This window comes from Electrophorus electricus, chromosome 10 (genome assembly GCF_013358815.1).
Source record: "Electrophorus electricus isolate fEleEle1 chromosome 10, fEleEle1.pri, whole genome shotgun sequence".
NCBI classification, from domain to species: domain Eukaryota; kingdom Metazoa; phylum Chordata; class Actinopteri; order Gymnotiformes; family Gymnotidae; genus Electrophorus; species Electrophorus electricus.
Window position 1 is genome coordinate 8056422 of NC_049544.1, and position 22942 is coordinate 8079363.

At 39.5% G+C, this 22942-nt stretch overlaps 2 protein-coding genes across 8 annotated transcripts in view; one reads left to right on the forward strand and one right to left on the reverse strand.

Annotated features, from left to right (window-relative positions):
- Positions 1-1889, reverse strand: part of ulk4 (unc-51 like kinase 4) — a 93011-nt gene extending 91122 nt beyond the window's left edge. For 2 of the 3 annotated variants that reach the window (XM_027023227.2, XM_035530930.1), the window contains exons 1-5: positions 1781-1889; positions 1178-1329; positions 911-1010; positions 550-689; positions 85-247 (exon numbers count right to left, since the gene is read on the reverse strand). In XM_027023227.2, coding sequence (XP_026879028.2) covers positions 85-247; positions 550-689; positions 911-1010; positions 1178-1315 — 541 coding nt within the window. In that variant the 5' untranslated portion in view covers positions 1316-1329; positions 1781-1889. Of the gene's footprint in view, positions 1-84; positions 248-549; positions 690-910; positions 1011-1177; positions 1330-1596; positions 1631-1780 lie in introns of those variants that run through there. The other variant, XM_027023228.2, reaches the window with a different exon arrangement.
- A 9289-nt stretch (positions 1890-11178) lies between these two features.
- Positions 11179-22942, forward strand: part of trak1a (trafficking protein, kinesin binding 1a) — a 36571-nt gene continuing 24807 nt past the window's right edge. For 3 of the 5 annotated variants that reach the window (XM_027023213.2, XM_027023215.2, XM_027023218.2), the window contains exons 1-2: positions 20170-20302; positions 20891-21003. In XM_027023213.2, the coding sequence (XP_026879014.2) occupies positions 20967-21003 (37 nt within the window). In that variant the 5' untranslated portion in view covers positions 20170-20302; positions 20891-20966. Of the gene's footprint in view, positions 11366-20169; positions 20303-20890; positions 21004-22942 lie in introns of those variants that run through there. The other 2 variants (XM_027023217.2, XM_027023214.2) reach the window with 2 other exon arrangements.

Below are 22942 nucleotides of genomic sequence, written 5' to 3' on the forward strand. Positions count from 1 at the left end.
TTTGCTGCTAGTTTTTGGTATATCATTCTTACCATTCATACTTCATATCTAGATGTGGTGCAATGGTGTAATGTAAGTAATGACCTTGGGTTCGGTTCTTAATATATTTTCTAGACGTGGAACTCTCTTTGCTGTCTCCCCCCTCCTCTGACATTACAAGAGCAAAAAACTCCTCCAGGTTCTCCCCTTGGGCTTTAGCGAGGCAGAAATTAGAGTACTTCAGAGTACCTGGACCATCCAATAAAACCTACAGGCAAACATACATATTCAGTATAGAAAAATTTGTAGGTAAGAGGTCTATAATGAACTAATTCTAATTAAAATTCTAATTTAAAAACTTTTTTAAATACTTGTAAAAAAAATTAAACCTATTATTAGAGTACCTTTTTCAATTATTTCAACAAACTACTACTGAAGCACTTGCAATATATCAGGTGTTACTGCACAGCCACAAAGATCAAAATGTGCATTCTCTATATGACTTTATATAGACTAGAATACACTCTAGTTGATACTGTGTTATGCTGTGTTGGATACATTATGATATACCTTAGAAGGAGTAAGGTCAGAGAACACTATGCCAGAGTTATGGATGTACTTAAGACCTTTAATTAAGTCCATGGCGAATTTTCGCACATCATCATCAGATAAGCATTCATCCTGGGAAATAACTGCCTCCAATGTTCCTCCTATTAAAATATATTATTGCTAAATTTCAAGCTAGTATTATAGACTTTTTACACTTTACATAAAAACACAAAATTAAACAAGAATTGTATATCTGATTTTTGTGTATGCACAAAAGCATTACTGTCAATTATGCACATGCTATTTAGTAATTGAAAATATCTGGAGTGTGGAAGTAAGCATAACTAAACAATAAATCAAATACCTGCATTTGAGGTCTTACCTGTGCACAGCTCCACCACCAGCCAGAGGTGATTACTAGTCTCATACCACTCATAGAAAGAGACCACATTATCATGCTTAATATCATGGGCAAGTCGTACCTGTTAATGAATGCTATTGTCAGACAGGTAGGAAAGTAACACAGGACATCTCTGCAGTCCATCAAAAAAATCAAACTTAAACTCCATAAACGCAATAAATGCAGAAAGCTTAAACGTTCTGCCTTGACCTGGTTTAAACTGGTTTTAATAAGTTTTATCTTACTCACGTGGTTCGTTAATTCTGGTCTCTTGGATTTCTCGCTACAGATAATTGCCACAAAATGTATACTCCCTTTCCTCCTGCCCTTGTAAACCACAGATTTGCTTCCTCTTCCAATTTCTTCATACAATATGAAGTTTTCCATCTGGAAGATGTTCACTGCCAAGGAAATGTTTTATGTTAACTGTAACGGTCTGACCTGAATATTAATAGCTAGCTAGTAACCCTTCTAACAATACTGAACATTGTTGCTTATTTTCATGTTTGTTAACCGCTATGTGCTAACTACAAATGTGTGTAAAGTTACCGTTAAGGTAACTTTAAACACATTATACATATTCCATATATAGCTAGCTAGCATATGACAATCTAATTATTCGCACACATTTTATATAGATAGGTAGATTAAAAACGCACGCTAGCTACCCAAAAAATCCTGTGGTGTACTTTTGGTGTACACTATTTAAGTCTTCTTTTATCAGGCTAGCTAGCTAGCTATCGTTCGGTTAGCTACTTATATTGCTAGCAAGCTGCAAACAAAAACTGCTGTGATAAAAATAGTCCCTTTTAAAGTCAACGACATGTGTGAAACAAAATGAAAATGATTCACCAGTTTTTTCTTAAATGTGCTTTTGAATTTTTTTTTCAGAGCGCATTATATTAGGTCTTTAGATTGATAGCCAGTTTAGAGTTATAATTCCAAGTTAGTTCTTGATTAACCGCGCAAGTAGTAACAACTGTCAAACGGAAACAAAGTTGGAGCGATTTATTTTCGATGCGGGGTGAACTATCATAACAGTAATTGTAGATTAGGTGAAAATACCCCTTAAAAAATATTTTATATTAGCATCGTGTATATAATAATATTATAAATAAATATAGTTAAAATACAGATAATATTTTGCAATATTGTTTTTTTATTTTGTTTTCACAGCGTTCATGCACACCTGCTATTGAGCCGTTCTTCCGTTACTAGGATACAACCGAGCAAGCGGTTAAAATTTGCTGGCTGGTTAGAGGGTGTTTTCAAGGGTGTAAACTGAGCCAAAACGTTCAAAATTTTAATGTCAATGTAAATATCAGTTTTGGTATTTTCACAAGTACACCGTGAATATGGAATGTAAATTATTATATTTTAGTTGCCTGTTTTCTTTGTTTCCCAGGAATAACTAATTATTGATAATAATGGCTAGTGTATCCCATTGTCAAACAAGGTAGCCTACCACTTGGCAGGGACTTTAAGACAACGCCAGGCAGTAGAGCCTGAGAGATCATCCAGTGGCGTTCTGTTTCATTACATTTACGATATCAAAAACGTTCGGTTTCTTCTTCCTTTGCACTTTCTTGGAATAATTTAAAGAATGAATCATTGATATGCACCTGTATCATGTCTATTGTTTTAAGTTCTAGTTTACTTTATTCTCTGCGTTACATGATTCTTAAATTTAAAATTGACCAACGCTATGCAGTATGCTGCCAAAAACAGTATGCTGTTAAAAAAAACTATGCTGTAAAAAGGTTTTTTTTTTTAAGGGTGGGATTGTTTGGGGGTTTATGTGAATGATTAAACGTGTACGAGATTACTAATGTGATCCATATTATGTAAAGCACAATAATAATTATGTTAAAACCATTGAAGTAGCTAGCAACATATTAGATGCAGCTATCTGGGGGGAAAAGTAGAAAGAATGTAGGGACCATTTGTACCTAAAAGACGAAACACTATGAAGGGACAAGTTTAGAAAACGCTTATCTTTTTTATAAAGATAATATATAGATAATAGTTTGATTTATGAATTTAGACCCACGTCCAAATTTTAGACGCTACTTTAGCACCCCCTTAGATGTGGATGTGGATAGGCGAGTGACGTCACAGTTAGAGAAAACTACTGGATACTGGGTGAGAACAGAGGGTTAAGGGTTATGGCGAGGTGTGCGGTCTGATTAAGAGACCGGCTTTTGAGAAGGGTATAGTTTCGTGCATTACGGTTTTGTTCCTACTGTTCTTCTAGTTATAAAATAACTTTCTACATTTTCTGACAAGACAGGTAGGGTCAATGAACACGGATGTTCGCTGAAAACTCAATGGCAACGTTACTTTTCATGTCTCGCTTTTTGGTTCGTTTGGTTTGTTTTCTGAACCTGTGAAGCCTTGAACCCCAGGTTTCTAGATATTTCGGTGTCACTAACGTTATTTGTGAGGAAGTTCACTGGTTAACAGTGGCCTACATTGTTTTCGGTTTTAGTTAACGGTAAATTCAACACGCGAGTCAGTCAGCATTGTGGATTTGGGTTGAATAAAGGGATCCAAAGGCTGCATCAGGGCGATTTTTCCTGGAAGAACCAGATATTATTAGACTTTCAAAAATATCATCCTTTGGTAAGTTATTGCACTCGCTTGGGAGTGCGTTTTCAAATTGGTGTTGCAATTTATGGTGGTATAGTAGTTGAATGTCCTGTTTCTTCATGGTACATTCGCTGCCATTATCTGTATTAACCTAGCTATAGTCATCGGTACATTATGTAGCCTATATGTGTGCACGTAGTTTTGCCATACTAAATTGTTTCTTTGACATTTCGTTTGTTGACATGACTCCTTTTCAAACTGCAGCGTCAGCCAGCAACTTTTAATAAACTCATTCTAAAGCCCAAGCAGCTTAATGGGGTCTGATTACAGTCAATCTACTTTTGTCTTTAATTTGTGTTATTGCAGCACGACATTGGAGTTAGAATTTCGCGGAAACTATGACAGCGTCCTGACTTAATATTAGGAAGCTGGTCGTTTCCATTGAGCGTTCATTCTAATTTCGTCCTTAACTGTGCTGCTGCTGAGCGGTAAAATTCAGTTAAGGCTGGGATAGTTTTATGGATCGAAACCAAGTTTCTTATAGGGTATAGAAACAGTTTTAAAGTAACTGCCCGACAGCCAGATCAAATCAAATCAACTGACCCCTGCTATTTCTAATTTTGTCTACACACACGTGTGTGTGTGTGTGTGTGGGGGGAATATATATATATATATATATATATATAATATATATATATATATATATATATATATATATATATATATATTCACACACACACACACACACGATTTACAGAAAAACAGGACGTTTTGGACAGAGGTAGACGGACCTCTGTCCAAAACGTCCTGTTTTTCTGTAAATCGTGTGTGTGTTTTTTTCAGCTTTGTTTGCAGTTGATGTTATTGCATTTTAAACAACCTTTGTAGCATTTCTCAGGTTTTCAGGGGAAACTGAATGTCATTTCTTTGTAAATGAGGGTGTTATCACTTGAAGGTTCACAATATGTAGAAAAGTGCTGCTCGTGAATAATTTATCTTTGCTCTTCATAATACATATGAATGATCTACCAGCATATACCGATGATTTGGTAGGATGTAAGATTATATCACATTGATGCCTGCTTGAAGGGCAGTGGTGGCTTGGTGATTGGGGGGCTTGACTTGTGATTGGGAGGTTGCTGGTTCAAGCTCTGCCATTGCTGCTGTTGCGCCCCTGAGCAAGGTCCTTGACCCTCAGTTGCTCCTGTCTAGGTTTGCTGCGTGACAGTAGCCCACACCCGTTGATGGCGTGGCAGTCAGCAGTGGTATTCTGTACCTCTGTTCTACTATGTGTGCAGCGTATCCCTGCCTGACACACACACCCCACCCTGTCCCTGTCAAGCCATGTCTCACTGTATGCCATTCTCCATAATTAGGTGCATTCATATTTTAAGTGTAGTAAAAAGTGCATGTGCTCAGGCCATTTACATTACCCCTAATGTACATATTATTGATTGCTTCAGCCTTCATGGTCTTGTATGTCTACAGCTGAGATGCACCCTCTTTTTTAATTGCTTTAATTCAATCTCTGCATGTTCCGACTCCATTAAAGAACACATCTAGTTGATTTAACGTCACATTTTATGCAGCAATGTAGACTCCATTAAGGAACACATCTAGGAGATTTAACATTTTATGCAGCAACGCTATATTTATCAACTTTTGGCTGTTTGATTTTGTCCATCTTTCTGGCAAGCATATCCTGGTTTAAATGCATTACTGGTAATCCCTCCTGCTCAGTGTTTTCCAGTCATCATCATGGCATTATGCCACAGTTTCTTTGCTATGTGGATGTATGTGTCACTCATCTTCAGCTGCCTTTACTTCAGCTGCTTTGACCAGTTGTGACCAGATTTTGCTCCTACACAAATATCATTTAAAGGCAAACGGACAAACCCAGGACGCACCCAGCTGATATTGAGGGGAAAAATAAACCCCAATTCTTTGTTGTGTGACATGTCATTTCCTTCCCCCAGGTCAAACATGGCCTTTGTTCCAGTTGACTTTTTTCTGCCCTATTCCGCCATGGGCCTTGGGGGTGATTGGAGCTGATCTGAAGTGGTCACAGGCTACTCTCTGCTATTTGTTCTGTATTGACAGAGCAAACATGGATGGCTAAGAAGCAGAATTTTGGCTTTTGCTCTGTATAGATTGTCTTGTTTTGTTTCTCTAGCTTTCTAACCAGTTTTGTAAAACTGCTTTATGTGTTTATTTGGTGTCTTTATTTGTTTATACACTGCTTATTAAGACTGATGAAGTTAACTATGCAACTGGCTCTATGAAAGAAATATAGTATCTACAGGCCACCCTGGTAAAACCCAGCACACTAAGCTAAACACCATGCTTTTAATAGTGCTTGCTTCCTGTTCCTCTTTCTTCACTTTGTATTTGAGCTGTTTATGTAAGAAACGCATTGTATGCTCACAAGCACATGGGCAAGTTGAAGCCTTGATAAACTAGAATTGGTGTTGGTGGTATGAAGGTGATGTGATGGTGAGTAATAAATTATACAATCTGGCTAAATGGTGCAACATTCAGATGTTGTTCAGTAATTAAACACTAATAGTATATTACCTACCTAGTGATAATTTTAGCAACTTTATTCTTGATTTGTTTGTAAAGACAAAAACTAATCTTGTTGGTTATAGGTAGACAATCATAAATCCAAAGGTAGATTATTTCATTGCATTATTTAAAATTGCAATTTGGTTTGGACATCAAAAAGACATTATCAAATGTTTTGCAAATATCAGAGGGTCTGTCTCTTTTGTGGTTTGATGTACTCATAGGCAAACATTTGTTTAGAAAACATGCAGAATGCATCACACTTAGTACTGCAGTGCACTGTTCTGTCACCCTATTGAGGTCCTATATAGTATCCTAGCAACAGTGATTCACTGGATATTTGCTTTTTCCAGTTATGCACATTTTTTTCCCATGTGTGTTCTCATTCCAAATGTATATGTTTGTGACGGGAGTTAAATCTTAGTGAGGCGTATTGATTGAGTGAGGCTGACACTCCTAGTTAAGCCTTCTGTGCTTGATTGGTTACCCTTTGTATCTGCTCTGCTTTGTTCTTCCCTTTTACTAAAATTCTAAAATGGAATGGGAAACACCACATGATCAGTGAAGAAATGCCATGGTGCAAAAGTATAAGCTCTGGCTGAGACACTAGCAGAAGTGTTTTCTGTGTTATACCCACTCCTGTGTAATATCCACTGTGCTTATGCCTAAATGCTATGCTTGAGAAAAGAAGTGACCAAATGACTGGAACTGAGGAAATACTATGGGACAGCTTGATGCAAATGTTTAATTAAAGCATCAAAAAAGCATAGACATAATTAAAGCACAGAAAGAATTTGGTTGTGCTATCCAGTCTCTCACTGATGATTGCTCTGTGTGCACAGAAGTACAGAGGGTTTCCAGGCCTCCCTAAGGCCTTCCTGCCTGGGTCCTGTTTAAGTCAGAGCTAGTGAAAGGCGCCTCTGCATTTGGACACATGCCCTGCAAGACAATGCGAGACGACAACAGGACTCTGTGTGCACGGGTCAGAAAGGCAGACTCTGTGATGATGTTTCCTGCACTTGTGCATATGCTTGTAGAGTACACTGCAGAGTTTTAACTTGGTGCAGCTGATGCAGACGAAAGCAGAGCCGGAGAAGCTGCATATGTGCGTTTGTCCATTAATAGTTAATGGCACGTGACTGTAGGGTGTTGGGTTATCAGACCAATGAACTCTCATGGAGTGCTCTCAGTTCTCATCTTGTGCTTGTAGTGCTTTGGTTAGTAGAGGGGTGTCAGTCCAGTCATGGAGGTCCAGAGTCCAGCAACGTTTATTGATGATTGCTCTGCTCAGACACCCCTACCAAACCTGGCAATTGATTGATGAATTTAATCAGGTGTGTTTAACTAATATTAGTTAATGTAGCCCTCCAGGACTGGACGTTGACACCCCTGAATTAAAGTATATGTGTTTGCATTTTCTGTGAACCTGAGTTTAGGAAGTTACTGGCCATACTTTTGACAAGGTCACAGAGAACTTGATGATCTTCTGAAAAAGCCATTATAAATCTATATAATTTGCATTTTACTTGAAAGATCAAATTAACTGCTCCCTCCCAGAACAGATGATATGTGATTCCTGGCAATGTTTCTCAAACCTGGAGTCTAAGCAGATTTGATCTGCAGCCAGCTGCAATGTCAACAATCAGTTGTGATCAAGCCAGTGACAAAGTGTTGCCTCTCTGTATTAGCACGACAGCTGGTAATGTGTAAGACCTGAAATGTGAAGCTCCATGCCAGCTAAACAATATGAGGTTGCTATGGCAGATGCTCTGTTTAGACTGTGGGCTTTTATTGTAATCACACCAGCATGAGTGCACTATTATTGATCCTCCGGTTTGCCCTGTGGAATTGTGGCCTTTTACCCGGGCTGTTCATGATTAATACATGGTTTTTGAGGTTTTGGACTTCTAACAGCATATATTGGGTGGACACAGCTGTAGTTTGGTGGTTAAATTCACAGAGTTTACAGTTACATAACCCATTCTAGTGATACATTTCTAAAGCTCAAGACGAGACATTCTATTAATACTCGAGTGAGGACTAGAATAATAGAGTGCTTTAAAAGTTATTTTTTTCAAAAATACTTTAACCTCAGTTACTGTATGCAAACTCCTTTGTATGGATGTCAGCTGCGTGCTAATTCTGGAGTACTATTACACATTGGTTTTCATGATCCACTAAAGGGAAAAAGTTCTATATCTAATAACTCGTGATGCCAGTATTATAGGTTGTGAATTTGGTTTGCTTTCCTCATCCTAATGTACCTGTCAGTTAACTGTGTGCTCTGTGTGCATTTTCCTTTGTAGCCTATAAAGTCTCAGGCTGTGCTTTGATAGCCAGTCTTTGGGTGGGTGGAGGTGTGTGTGCGCGTGTGTGTGTGTGTGTGTGTTTGTGCGCGCGCGTGTGTGTGGTGGGCATACGTGAATTGGCACAGGAAGCCTCTGGCAGGCCAATGGTGTCATGTGCATATGATTTCCCCCACATGGGGGCTCATGCTCTAGGCATTTGAGGGACAAAGTGGGGTGTGGGCTGGGTATGCAACAGATGCAATCTGTCAGGCAGAAGGGGAAATTATGAATTGTGCTGCTTTTCCAACTAATGTTGATCTGATAGAAAAGCAGTATTGAAACTAAAAATTAATGATTAGACTCACCAAGGCAAATTGATGTGCACAGCCTTTCCAAAAGTAGGATAAATGGCTGAAAGGAGAAAGAAAGACAGACAGTGAAAGAGATTAAACAGTGAGTAGCTGTTGCAGGCTTCATTGAGCTTTAGCTTTGTTTCTAATGTATTATGGCACACTGGACCTTTAGTAACTCAAAACCTTAATTCTCTGAATTATGGTTTATCATACAGTGTTTACAGTAGCCCATCAAACTTCTCAGCAAGTCCTTCCTGACTAGCAGGTAACCATAACTAGCAGTACCTGTGTTTCTTTAACACTGAAAAGAAGGTCAGTTACCTTAAGTCTGCAGTCCTACAGTCAGCATGAAATTACCTTGGCCCAGCTTTTGAATCTTATTGCCGGTTGAATATCACATGGCTGTGGAGTTTAGTCATGGGGACGTTAAAGGGACATTGACAGTTATGGAAGGCCCTTACACCTTTGATGCCTCATGTGGACTCTCTCTGGGACAAAGGGGTCAGATATGGCACATGCTGATGACAAGAACAATGATGAACTATAAGATAAACATGATTAAAATCCCTTTTTGTACAGTAATGCCATGTCCTTTGGCCTGCTGTTCCTGTGTAAATCCACAAATGTAATACATAAGGCAACGTGATTAAAGAAAAGATTCAAAAAGAAGTAAGGTTATATAGAGCCTAAGCTTTGAGTTTCACCTGCACTCACATGTTCTAAGTGCTTGTGGATTTCACAATAAAAAGTCTTTCAAGATTCCTCTTTGATTATTATTTTTTTGTTGCAAGTAGAACATAAACATACACAATGCATGAATATACAATGACTGTTTTGCTCTAATGTGTTTTTTATGATGACACAAATGTATAAAAATCTACTTTTTTTTTAATATGCATGCATTCATTCATTCATTTATTGTGACCAAACTAGCAAACAAATGCACAGACAGAATTGGGTAATAGCATCAGGCAGACAGGTATGCCTCACTGGGAGAGGCTACTTGTGGTTCAGGATTGAGAAAGTCTAAACGCCCATGGCCAGGGTCACAGCCCATGTAAGTTCAGATTACACGTTAACGTGTTACTGACAAGAAAGAATAGGAGTGTGAATCCGCCGCTATCCTCTCTCTCGTCTCCCCATGACAGCGGGAGGAGGAGCGCCTGCTAGGAAAGGAGGGGGTTTGAGGGAGCAATGTGGTATGAGTCATGTGAAGTGTCTGTCCATGTCTGTGAAACTGTTCCAAAAAACAGACTGGGAAGAAATACACTGCACTGCACCACAGTGCACACATGTACACTTGATAATGGTTTAAAATTGGACTACAAAAACTGTGATTAGTTTGAGTGATTACTTACATATCATGTTTTTATCATTACATTTTTAGCATTTTATCATTACTGTGATCATTATTAAACCATTTCTCTTTGTTGGATTTCAGGAGCCAAAGAAAAGGTGCTCCTGAATTCTCCAATCTACTTAATAAATTCTCATACAGCTTTAGTATACATGACACAGGGCATGTTGTTTTTGAATATGACTAGCATTCCAGCATTGCTTCAGCTACCCATTGTAAAGAGACATGTTTATCCAGTTGTCTACACATCAAAAACCCTCCTTTCTCCATTGTCTATAGCTTCCACCATTTAATAGCTGTTTTTAGTTACATTAAATTTCATTTTTTGGATACCCCTGTAAACATTCAGTGCTGGTGTATCAAACGGGGTTACATGCTTTGACTGTAGCTGGATGTAACAGCAGCAGCTTCAGTGGCCTAGTGTGACCAAGGTAGTATCCAGCACGCGATCAGAAGACTGTGATAGCAGTGAATGCAGCTTTAATGGGTGCTGCCTGGCACGCCAACAGACAGGTGAAACGCTTGTAGTCCCAACTGTAGATCATCAATGTCCATGCCTGGTTTCAGCGCCTGAGTTTAGTCTTGAATTGATTAGGTGTTAAATGATTCTACAGGGCCAGTCTTGTCCTAAGATGGTCCTAATTTGCCCATGGGGCTTTTTTACTTTTCCTTATTTGGGCTTAAAGGGTAATGCAATTAACTACAAATGGAATTTAGTGTAACTGAAAGAGGGTGGGCAGGACTATGCCCTGTTTGTTGATGGGTGAGTTAATAGTGAAAACATCTGAGATGGCACCCAGCTTCATATGTTCTTTAGCCACTCTATTCTGTTTAATGAAAATGCTGTGTGCGTTTGTTTGCCTTAAAATGGCCTTAGTGTCTCACCCTCCTGACTAACTGTCCTCACCAACTCTTTCTCTTTCCTGTGCATGTCCACCCTTCCAGACATGCCCAATGCTGACTGAATGACTGGCTGACCAGCTGAGTGGTGTGGTTCATTCCGGGACTCTTGGTGCCTGCCTGTTTTGGTCGGCTGTGTCTGGACACTGTCCTATGGCTTGTGCAGCAGCTGTGTAAAAATCAGCCAAGCTGGACCCTGCAGCTTTGCTCCCCACCACTGCCTCTGCCTCAGCCCTGCCCCGCTCAGCCAGCCCCTCCAGCCTGCAAACTCAGAGACAGCAACCCCCGGCAACCATCACCCCTGGCGACCACGAGGAACAGTATGTAAGCGAAGAAGTACCCAACCAGGTCAATGATTTCTACAAAGATGCAGGAACCCTCACAGGTAAGGTTCAAAGGTCAATGTCATCCACAGAGTTCACCTACATGAGTGTCTTGCTGATGGTTGTTATTGCCATTTGTGTGATTCAGAGATGTTTCTGTTCCTGCTGTTAGTGGAACCATATCTCGTGTATATTCTAGTGTGACAAACAGATTTTTGCTTGTCTCTTCATTTTCCCCATTTCTTGCATATATCTGGAATTTTGTTTTGTAGACACAAAGTTTCAGTTACCTGTACCCTAACAAAAAAACAAAAGGTTTCTTACAGCTTCTAACTATAGAAACTCATCATTTAGTCTCAAAACAACCAATCACAAGCCACCCATTTTGCCATGACATACAGAAGAAGGCAATCTTGAAAACGGTCACAACAAAACCAGACCCTTGGGAAACACAGATTGCCAGTCCAATAAGGCCTTCACAGTAAACAGCAGCCTATAGCACTTTTCTCCACTGTTTAGTGCCCACAAGTAATTCAGTAGTTCCAAATACAATGTTAAAGTGCCCAGATGAAAAACTTCAGTCTCTTCATTTTCCCCATGTAAGGCTCAGGTATGACTTTGTCTGTTATGTATTTAACTTGATCTTCCATAATTGACAGACAGGAGTCACAAAAATTCCAAAATTGGATGACTCTGAAATCCTGGTCACTGTTCACAGGGAGTTGGCCACTCTTATGTCATTCTTCTTACTAACTGCTTTAAGCAAAACTCTTGAATTACTTTTACGCATGTGATACTATGGACTTCTCTCTCGCTCTCTCTCTCATATTTATATATATAAATATATATATATTTATTTTTTATATATTTTATTTAACCTCACTAGGTGCAGCTGTTCTCTAAGGCTGAAATTAGTTGGAACAACAAAACTCTGAAGTTGGACCACTGCAAAATGATGCATGGAAATATATATATATGGTATATGTGGAATTGTGGAGAGCCAGTTTAGCATGCCACTGGTAGAATCCTGACTGTCTGTCCAGGTTAACACTATACATATCAGACTTTCCATCTACATATGGCAGAGCATCTGTGGCTGAGACAGCCCATTATTTACCCTTACGTGTGGGCAAATTCAATTAATTCTCTTAACATGTGTTTAGAAAATGTTACACTTGTGTTCAAAATAATAGCAGTCCATCATGACTAACCAGATCAATCCGTTTTTGGTAGAAATTGTTACTACATGGCAAATAACTTGCCAGTAGGTGTAGTAGAATCATAGAAAACCATCAAACCCAACATTCATGATATGCATGCTCCTGAGTTTGTGTAATTAATTAAAACAGGTGTGTTCAAAATAATAGCAGTTTGGAGTTCAATTAGTGAGGTCATTCATTTTGTGAAAAAACAGATGTCAATCAGGTAGCCCTTATTTAAGGATGAAGCCAGCACATGTTGTACATGCATTTCTCTCTGAAAACCTGAGAAAAATGGGTCGTTCCCGACATTGTTCAGAAGAACAGCGTACTTTGATTAAAACGTTGATTTGAGAGGGGAAAACGTATAAAGAAGTGCAAAAAAATGATAGGCTGCTTGGCTAAAATGATCTCCAATGCTTTAAAATGGAACACGAAACCAGAGAAACATGGAGGAAAGCAGAAGACTACAGAAGACATTCAAATGGATCGAAGAATAGCCAGAATGGCAAAGACTCAGCCAATGATCAGCTCCAGGGTGATCAAAGACAGTTTGAAGTTACCTGTGAGTACTGTGACAATTAGAAGGCACCTATGTGAAGCTAATCTATCGGCAAGAAGCCCCTGCAAACTCCATTGTTTAAAAAAAAAAACCGTGCTGAAGAGGTTACAGTTTCCCAAAGAACACATGGACTGGCCTAAAGAGAAATGAAGAAACATTTTGTGGACTGATGAAAGTAACATTGTTCTTTTTGGATCCAAGGGCCGCAGACAGTTTGTCAGACAACCCCCAAACACTGAATTCAAGCCACAGTACACTCTGAAGACAGGGATTATGGATCAATTTGCATATATCAAACTACTTGAAGAGGTCATGTTGCCTTAAGCTGAAGAGGAAATACCCTTGAAATGGGTGTTTCAACAAGACAACGACCCCAAACACACCAGTAAGCGAGCAGCATTTTGGTTCCATACCAACAAAATTAAAGTTATGGAGTGGCCAGCCCAATCCCCAGACTTTAATCAGATAGAAAACCTGTGGGGGGACATCAAAAATGCTGTTTCTGAGGCAAAAACCAAGAAATGCAGAGGAATTGTGGAAAATTGTAAAATCATCCTGGGCTGGAATACCTGTTCACAGGTGCCAGAAGTTGGTTGACTGCATGCGACACAGATGTAAAGCGGTTCTCAGAAACATTGGTTATACAAATAAATATTAGTTTAGTGATTCACAGCAATGCTAAATCCTAAAGATTTTTCAGGTATACAGTAAATATTTGAGTTTGTGAAGAAAAATGCAGACACTGCTATTTTTTTAACAGCCAAATATTCACTTGTCTTCATTTTCTGTAAAGTAATTTTAAAAATGTATACATTTTTCTTCATGTTTTTATTTGAAATATAATGTGCAGTGTACGCAATGCATGGAAATAAAAACTATTATAAGGATTCTGAGCTCTACTCACATTTTTAAACACACTGCTATTATTTTGAACACAACTGTATATGCAATTAGAGCCCCAACAGTAAGCAGGTAATCTTTTTGTAGGACCATCTGTGCAGCAAATAAAATTACCACAAGCAAGAGATAAACATGGCATGTCAAACCAGTTTAGACTCCAGTTTGCATTTTTCTTTATTAATGTGGTCACATTCTATAGGCCTCTTATTTTTACTTTATTTAGTTACAGCGAACAGGGACTCTACTAATGAACTTTGACATTGTATTATTTTACCTTATTGTCATTTACTTGGGTTTAGATTAATAATTATATCTTCAATGTATTAAAAAAGGGAATAGTGCATAGTGATCTATGATATGATATTTATTTTCAAACATGTGTTGAGGATATACTGTAACACTGCATGTGCAGTACTGGAATTCTCACCTCTGGGGTAAGAATGAAACACTGCTTTAACATTGTACTCAGTGGCTCAGCCAGGGGAGTGCTGGGAGATCTGCACTACTGCATGCACACATGGCAAAGTGGGCTCCTTTTGCACTTGCATAAGGTCAGCACTTGATTTCCTGCACTGTACCAGCCATAAACTGAACATGAGCTCAGGGTCTTGCAGGACATTGTTTTTTGCTGGCACTGTTCTGAAGAGCTGTGCTCATTATCTTGATCTTCGCTTGCATGATCAGTTGTTTCCAGTTAGCTGGTTAGTAGTGTGTGAAGTTTTTTAACTGATGAGATTTATATGTAGTGAGTCTTTTTGTATGTGAAGTGGCATACAGTATATTGCAAAATGTAAGGTTTTGTTGTTAATATCTTGTCCAGGTAAGCATGTTGGACAACATGAATGCCAAACAGATAAGAAAAAAATAACTCTCTCCAATGTAATCTAAATACCCAGTGTCACTACAGTGACGTCTTGAAATACCTTCTACAGTGATGTCTTGAAATGCAGTCTACAGTGATGTCTTGCAATATTACAGCATCAGTTTAACATTTGTCTGAGCTGAGTTGTTGTGCATCTGAATCTTAATAGACTAAACAATGTTGCTTATCTTACTGTTATAACCACTAGTGGACATTTAGAGAGCATTTACTTTGAGATGGTATGACCAAAATAAAGGCTGTAATGTGATTCATCGAACCCTCATCACTTTCACAAATGCCTGTATTGTAGCTTTTGTAATTCTGACGTGTGCAAAAGATTTGTGCTTTTAATCTGAGCACATGGACCTTTTAGTGTTTCTTATAAGCATTCTCATGATGCCACAAGCTTTTAGGATAATGGCTTTACATCTACATTAAAGTAATACTGATTGTTTGACACTGGCTATGCTGCAAGTTTATGGCATTACAGTAGGGATTTCTCTTACTGCTGAAGAGTGTGCTGATCTGGTTGGATTGTCTCTGCTTGTCTTCTGGGGTGCCTGGACTATGCAATGCTGTTGTGGAACTTTGCGTGTGCAAGATGTGCAGCATACAAACACAGGGCTCTGTGATGTTCTGGGTCACTTCCGTTCTATCAGAGATTCCTTGAAAAAGAGAGAAATTAAGAGAATAAGAACATTTTTCATTAGTAACTCACTCGGCTGTTAAGACCTAGAACTCAGTCCTTTGTTCTGCTTATGCCCAGTACAAACGGTCATTCTCACCACCCGGCTTTCGTTGTAGCATCATTGCTCACCTCCAGACCCATGGGCAGCCCTATAGTCCTTGTGCTCCTCCTTTGGAGAAAGCGTCACCGAGGCATGAGGAGGAAGCTCCGTCGTGTCAGTGTTGACTCACTGGCACAACTAGAGCCGCAGAATGGCTCTGGGGATTAAACTTTTTTTTTTTTTACCTGGAAATTGTTTTAATGACTTGTCTTATCTTGCATAATCAGCAATATTGTGTTGTAGTTGACCACAATAGTTTGTCTGCCAATCAAGTGTCAATGGAAAGCGCATCTACAAAATAACAACGCTTTAGATGTCCTCCAAATAAGGCTTTATAGAGCAAAGCTTCTGTTTTTCAGAGTTAACATATGCCTGTCATGAATCATCCAGGTTGTCTTGCCATTAGATTTGGAAGTATCTCAGCTCTAGACCTTCTGTGAGCTCTACTGTGCATGAGCTAGTGATGCAACAACAAACAGCGGGCCATGAAATAACTCAGCAGCTATCTATTCTGCAGTCACCTCAAGCCTGTTTCAGGTGGGATTAACCTCAACTTGCTTTATTGTTTTCTAATGCAACTAGTTGATGTAAGGAATTAATTTAGCAATTTCTTGACCCTAATGAAACAGGCTCAGTAGGTAGCACACACAGATTAAAAAAACACAAAAAAAAAAACCTTGGTCAACATAGTACAAATATCTATTAAATAAAACCATTAAAAATATAAAAAAAATGTAATAATTTTTCAAAGGTTTGTACATAAAGTGGTGTAGTGTGTAAAGCCCACATGGACCTGTTGTGACTGAGCACACATTAGGGTTGCCAGTATGGCTAGGAACAGCCTTATTCACCAGGGATGCCAGTGTAGGTCTATGTTTACAGAGATTTGATAAGTGATGGGTTTGTGAACTTGGTGGTGGGTCTGGGATGTGACACTTGTGATTTTCTAGAGGTGTTTTGGACTTAATTAGCTGAAACACTGACAAAGAGGGATACCTCCTTGATGGCCCATGTGAAGAGCTTATGATGTAGGGTTCTTAGAGGTTTACTATGAGTGACATGAGGGGGCTGGGCCTTATGTGAAACCCTCTTGGTTCAGCACAGGATATTTGACATCTCATCCTGTGTATAATTACATTGGTGGGTCTTTAGTCTTGACAGGACCCATCTTTCAGCAACGACATCTAGAAACAGTACCGTTTTACTGTGGAGAGCCAAATGGTGATTAATCCTTTTGTGAAGGAAGCAGGCAGTAGATGCCACCCCATTGTGTCTCTGTGGTTTGATTCATTGCAGTTTCACACAGTGGAGTTTGACTAAATCTTTGTGACTTGCTTTTACTTTCTGGACAGACACCACACAGTCCACCAGGTTTAGTTTGTGCCCATATGAATCTGACAATATATTACTGTTATTGATCATTGAATTGCATGTGAATACACTGAAGTTATGCAACATAGATTAGATTCCTTACATGGATTACTTGTGAATTCTGCCATCTTGTGGATATTTAGGGAAATGTGTGGTGCTTCAGAAAGACATTAATGTTGTAATATGTAACTGATCATAGTTGTTACATACCTTCAGTAAAATACAGTTTGGTCTGAAAGATTTCGAAAATACCGTTTCTCGTAATACTGCTATAGTTAATATTCTGCCACTGATGCTTCTTTAAGTTTGTCTCAGACACAAGGCTCTCGCTACATTCTCTGAAAGTGTATCCTTGTTTGCTGCCTGCCCATTATGTGATACAACTTTGCATGAGTGCAGCTTATTGTTAACTTTGGCTTTTCTCTCTCTGTGTGTGTGTGTGTGTGTGTGTGTGTGTGTGTGTGTGTGTGTGTGTGTGTGTGTGTGTGTGTGTGTGTGTGTGTGTGTGTGTGTGTGTGCACGCGCATGTAAAGCTGAATTACTGCCTTGGCACTGCTCTTGTTCAAAAGAATCTGAAGCCATTAACAGCAGCAGTGCTTAGCTCTACATTCAGCTTGTTCTGACTCGCTTGGAGGAAATAGCTTGTGCTGTGTTTCCAGGGCAGAGCTCCTATTTAGCCATCATTACCATAGTGATGGAAAACTGTTATTTGGCCTGAAGAGTAACAATGAGTAAAAACCACAGTTCTAACATTTCACCAATTCTGAACACAACAACCAGAGTCCTATGAGTTTTATACTGACCACCACTGCTGGTTCTACATAAGCCTTTAGCTAGCACAGTTGTAGCTCTTTTAATGTACTTTATTATGGTCTGGATTCTAACTATCCTGAGGTCCTGGATACAGTATCTGGATCCATTGCAATTTTTGTGTGGAGATGAATGAAATGGTGCTGTGTTCTGTGCTTGTTAATCAAGCTAGAGAGACTCTTGTATTTGAAAAATGCTTCCCCCACAGAAAATAGAGGACTGCTCTAATGCTAGTAAATTGGCTGCTTTAATTCTACTAGTGTTTGTAATATTGCTGCTTTAATGCTACTATTAGTAGTACTGCTGTTTTAATACTACTACTATTAGTAATACTGCTGTTTTATTAACACTACTGTTAGTAATACTGCTGCTTTAATACTACTGCTCATATCACTCATATGCCCTGGTTTATCAGTCTATAGGTGGTATTGGGACACATGGTGTCACAAGTGCTCCCAGTGGTCATTTTGTATGTTCTCCATATGATCAGCTCATTACCCCGGTTGTTTGTGTGTCTGCATATGCTCTCTGATAGGTGGAAATACATATTTACACATGCTATTATGTGAACCATAGACACATCTGTCAGTCCTTTTCAGGGTAACTACTGGGACTGCCAATTTGCTGGGTGATCTTGGGGTGGGTATGTATGTGGAATGCATGTGATACAGTGCCCAATTATTAGACAAGAGAGTATTTTGACCATATCATAATTTTTATGCATATTTTCCAACTCCAAGCTTTATAAACTTGAATAGATATTGGATTCGACACATAAGGTGAAACGTTAAAACTGGGCCAAGTAATATCTGAATGCAGATTTTTTCAAAGGTTTTATTCACTGATGAGACGAGAGTGACTCTTAATGGATCAGATGGACGGGCCCGTGTCTGGATCAGTCACGGGCACAGAGCTCCACTTTAACTCAGGCGCCAGCAAGGTGGAGGTGGGGTACTGCTATGGGCTGGTATTATTGAAGATGAGCTAGTTGGACCTTTTCAGGTTGAAGATGGACTCAATCAACTCCCAAACCTACTGTCTAGTTTTTCTTCAAGCAGTGGTACAGGAAAAAGTCTGCATCTTTCAAGAAGACCATGATTTTTATGCAGGACAATGCTCCATCGCATTCATCAAAGCACTCAACTGCGTGGCTTGCCAGCAAAGGCCAAAAAGACGGAAGAATAATGACACAGTCCCCTTCCTCACCTGAGCAAAATGCTATTGAGAATGTGTGGGCCCTTCTTAAATGGGAGATTGATGGTGAAGGAAAATAGTGCAGCTCTCTGAGCAGTGTATGGGAGGCTGTATTTGCTGCTGCACAAAAGGTTGATCTTCAACAGGTGAAGAAACTGTCAGACCCCATGAATGAAAGGCTTACGACTAATATTGTTATTGAGTTGTTTATTTATTATTCTCACGTTAACAGATGAAAATAATCAAGTGAAAAGGGAAATTTTCCCTTTCCCATTTTTCATTTAGTTGCATAATAATTCTGCACACTAATAGTTGCCCAATAATTATGCACATATAGAATGCACACACACATTATGCACTCCTAAGAAAGCCAAAACCTCACTTTTTCTTTCTTAAATATTCAGGTTTGAGGTTCATTAACATTTTGGATTTCCCGGTAAGCACTGTAGTTGTTCAATAATTAAATGAATCCTCAAAAATACAACTTGCCTAATAATTGTGCACACAGTGTAATTGTGATGTTCCCTTGGCTTTCCCATAGATGTTCATACAAAGCAAAATTTAATCCCTCATGTCAGATTATAGTAGGTAATTTAGTAGCTATTTAGCTGCTTTCTAGTTCTGTTCTAAATGAGCTGTGTGGACAGAATGGGATGGGGTAGGGTGAAGGTATGTTTACCTGTTCTGGTGTTTGCTCACCAGGATATGGGGCTATATCACAATTATATGGTAGGCTATTAGGTGTATGTATATTCACAAATTTCTAACTCATTCTCTAAAAGTGCCTCACATGTATAATGATCTATGAATAAGAACTGGAATGAGTGTTTTCAACAAACTCTGGTGAACTACTTTTTATTTTTTACACTCCGTTTTTCTCTCAGCAGCTGCTGTCGGACTCCACTGGCTTTTGTCTTGACTGATCCTCTAGGCTTTAGCAACTTCCCGCCTTTAATATGTTTGGACACTTCACAGTGATCCAAACCCCCACCCCTGGCTCACACCATTGCCACCAGTGACAGGGAAGGGACAAGGAGTACAGCAGGACCCTGCTCATGGAGCAATCCAGTCTATGTTTAGTGAGGTGCATGTGACTGGTGTCATCAGAATACCAGACATGGCTGAGCACTCCGTCTTCCTCTCGCTCCCTCCCTCTCTCCCTCCCTTCCGCATTCCCTCTCCCTCCCTCCCTGATCTCACCCATTCCCTCGCTCCCTCCCGGACTTGTTCTCTCCATGTCCTGCTCTATCCTTAAGGACTGGAAAATGTAAGCTGGGCAAGAGGAGTCTGAGCTTGGGGCTGCAGAACCATGAGTAAGTACTGAGAGCAGACACTTCAACTTTGAGGTTTAACACCGCACCCTTTGGCTTTGAGCCCGAATGAGGGTTTCAGGGGACATGGCCCCGGGCTACGTGGGACCACAGACTTCGCTTTTAGCCGCTTTTTAGCCGATCTATGGCCATGTGACTCTTGAGGTTAAGGTCAAACTGTAATGGCATGTGACCCTCTTCACTCTGACAAGCAGTGAAAATTGTAACAAGTAGAGTATAGTTTTCACTCTAAGTTGTACAGAGTGTGACATTTTTCTTTGTAGCTAAACTTGATACAAACTTTCTGCAACTTTCTGTAAAAATCTAACTTGTTTGAAATTGATTGCTGTCTGGCTAGAGAAATATTAACTTTTTCTTCTATAGCATAGAGAACAGAGAAACACATGAATAAACAAATAAACATAGACTTGTATGTTTGGCAAATGGCTCTAATGCATTTACTTATTAAATAGGCTGGCTAGATTTTGCTGGACCATTTCACATATGAACTGAGGTTTACTAGGCAGGCTTTGTTTTAAAACAAAGTGTGTCCATGCTACCTGATGGTGAGCAGCTGTTTTTTTTTATCAGAGCTCCCTCCCCACTTCTGTTCATCTACTTGGAGCCATGTGGACCGCTGGGCTTTAAGGGAGATGTCTGATCTGGGATGCCATGTAGTACAGGTCGAGGGGACTCGAAGGACAGTAAGCTTTGCCAGTTGACCAGTTCCACTTACACATGAAGTACAGCCCTAAAATAATCACAGGTCGGACGGCACATTTGCACTTTCTAACTCTCACTCTCTCCGGGTCTCTCCATAACCTTTGGTCAACATGGATCCGGTCAGCTGACAAAAGGAGACACTAATTTTGGAAATACTTCTCAGAACTGTAGTTATAGATTATGGTGTTGTAGATCAGTATGTTTGACGGGATAAGAACCCACGCTTTCCATGTGCAAAATTGCTTCAGTGTATTTTGTTGTTATATATTTTAGTTTTGCTATTGGAACAAACCTGGCTATATTGATTTAAATGATTATTTGAGTAGGTGCTAACAAACGTGTTACCTGTCCTGTTCTGTCTAGAAATTGGTCCTGCAGGTTGACTCCCAACAAATCAAATGACTAGTCTGTTTTCTTCTTGAGGAACACACTCCTGCCCTATGTAACCTACTGCTTCTAAACCTACATTCACTTGGGCATAATCTAATCAAGTTCCAGTCTGTCCGTGTCACGCTGTTGGTTAACTCTGAATAGCATTTGCGTCTTTGCAAGTTTTTGTTTTGACAGTTTTTGTTGATTAAAGCTGTTCCAGCTAGATTAGAGGCAGTAGGAGTTCCATGAGACAGTAACACTTGCATCTAGATGTCTTTGCACAGTGTGACGTTTATATATTGTATTTCCAGCATTTTATTTTTAAAACACTCACAGATGTATGCGTATATCGTCCCTTACAAAAGAATTACTACATTACAGGCTTGTCAATCTGAATAACTGAATATGAAATATTGTTTCTGTAGATTCACATTCCTGAAGCACGATGTAGGCTGGAAAGTTTAGAAAGTTGCCACATTCCCTTGCTCCCGCCTCCTAGAACTGTTTTTGTACACATGCCTTAGAACGACCCTAGAGGCCAGGACCCTGCAGACAGTGCTGGATGCTCCTCATCAGCACTGTTTAGCAGTTTGCGCTTTCAAGCAAAACCGAGGCAGTAGAGTTTGGCAGATGTTTTTGCCTGGCCGTTGTTATTTCCATTCTACTGAGAAGTGACCTATGGTTTATTTGTCTCTCAAATTGCATTAAATATGTGTCTATCAACAGTTGCACACCATGATTTGTACCTTCATGAAAACATCAGACTACAGACCCACGGTAAATAATGTTCTGTCTATAGAGCAACATGGGTGAGTTTCTTCCCAAAGGTCATATGAGCCCCCCTTTGACCCTTTTATGTCATGACTCAAGTGCGTTCTGCGAGGTGGGCCCAGTGATTTGACTTGTGCAGCCTGTGTGTTTCACTGTGACAGAGGTCCTGTAAGAGAGAGACCTCTACATCATGTCATCAACCTAACTGGGACAAAGAGGTGTGAAAAAGCTTTATAACAGTTCATGCTAATAGGCAATACCTTGAACTCATAAAATTTGTGTGTTTAATTATTGGACAGCAAATATTTGTTGTTTTTGGTACAGCAAACAGCACATTGGATCTAAAACAAGACAATGACTGTGAGGTTAAAGTGCAGAAAGCTAGCTTTAGTTAAAAGAGATCTATTTTGGGGTTGCCATAATTACAGCCTTTTTATATGCTGTATAGGCAATTACCCCCCTGCTGGATGTCATTAGGTATGTTCTGCTCTGGAAGTTCTCTCACGCCCCTCTCCGTCTTCCTCTGTTTCTGGCCAGGTTATTTGTTAGTAGTGGCTCATTCTTTGTGGTATGAAGGCTGTACTGGCCCAGTATCTCACTCTTCTAATGTGTGTATGCTTGGGTGTATAAAATGCTTTAAAACACTTTTAAAACATGAAGTAGGTCAGCTGTAGTTCATGTCTTGTCTTGTTCTTGCCAAGGGATTGTTGTTTAAAATGGGAGTATGAGGAGGAGGAGGAATGGAATGAAAATCCAGCTCTCACAGAGCTCTTGTTG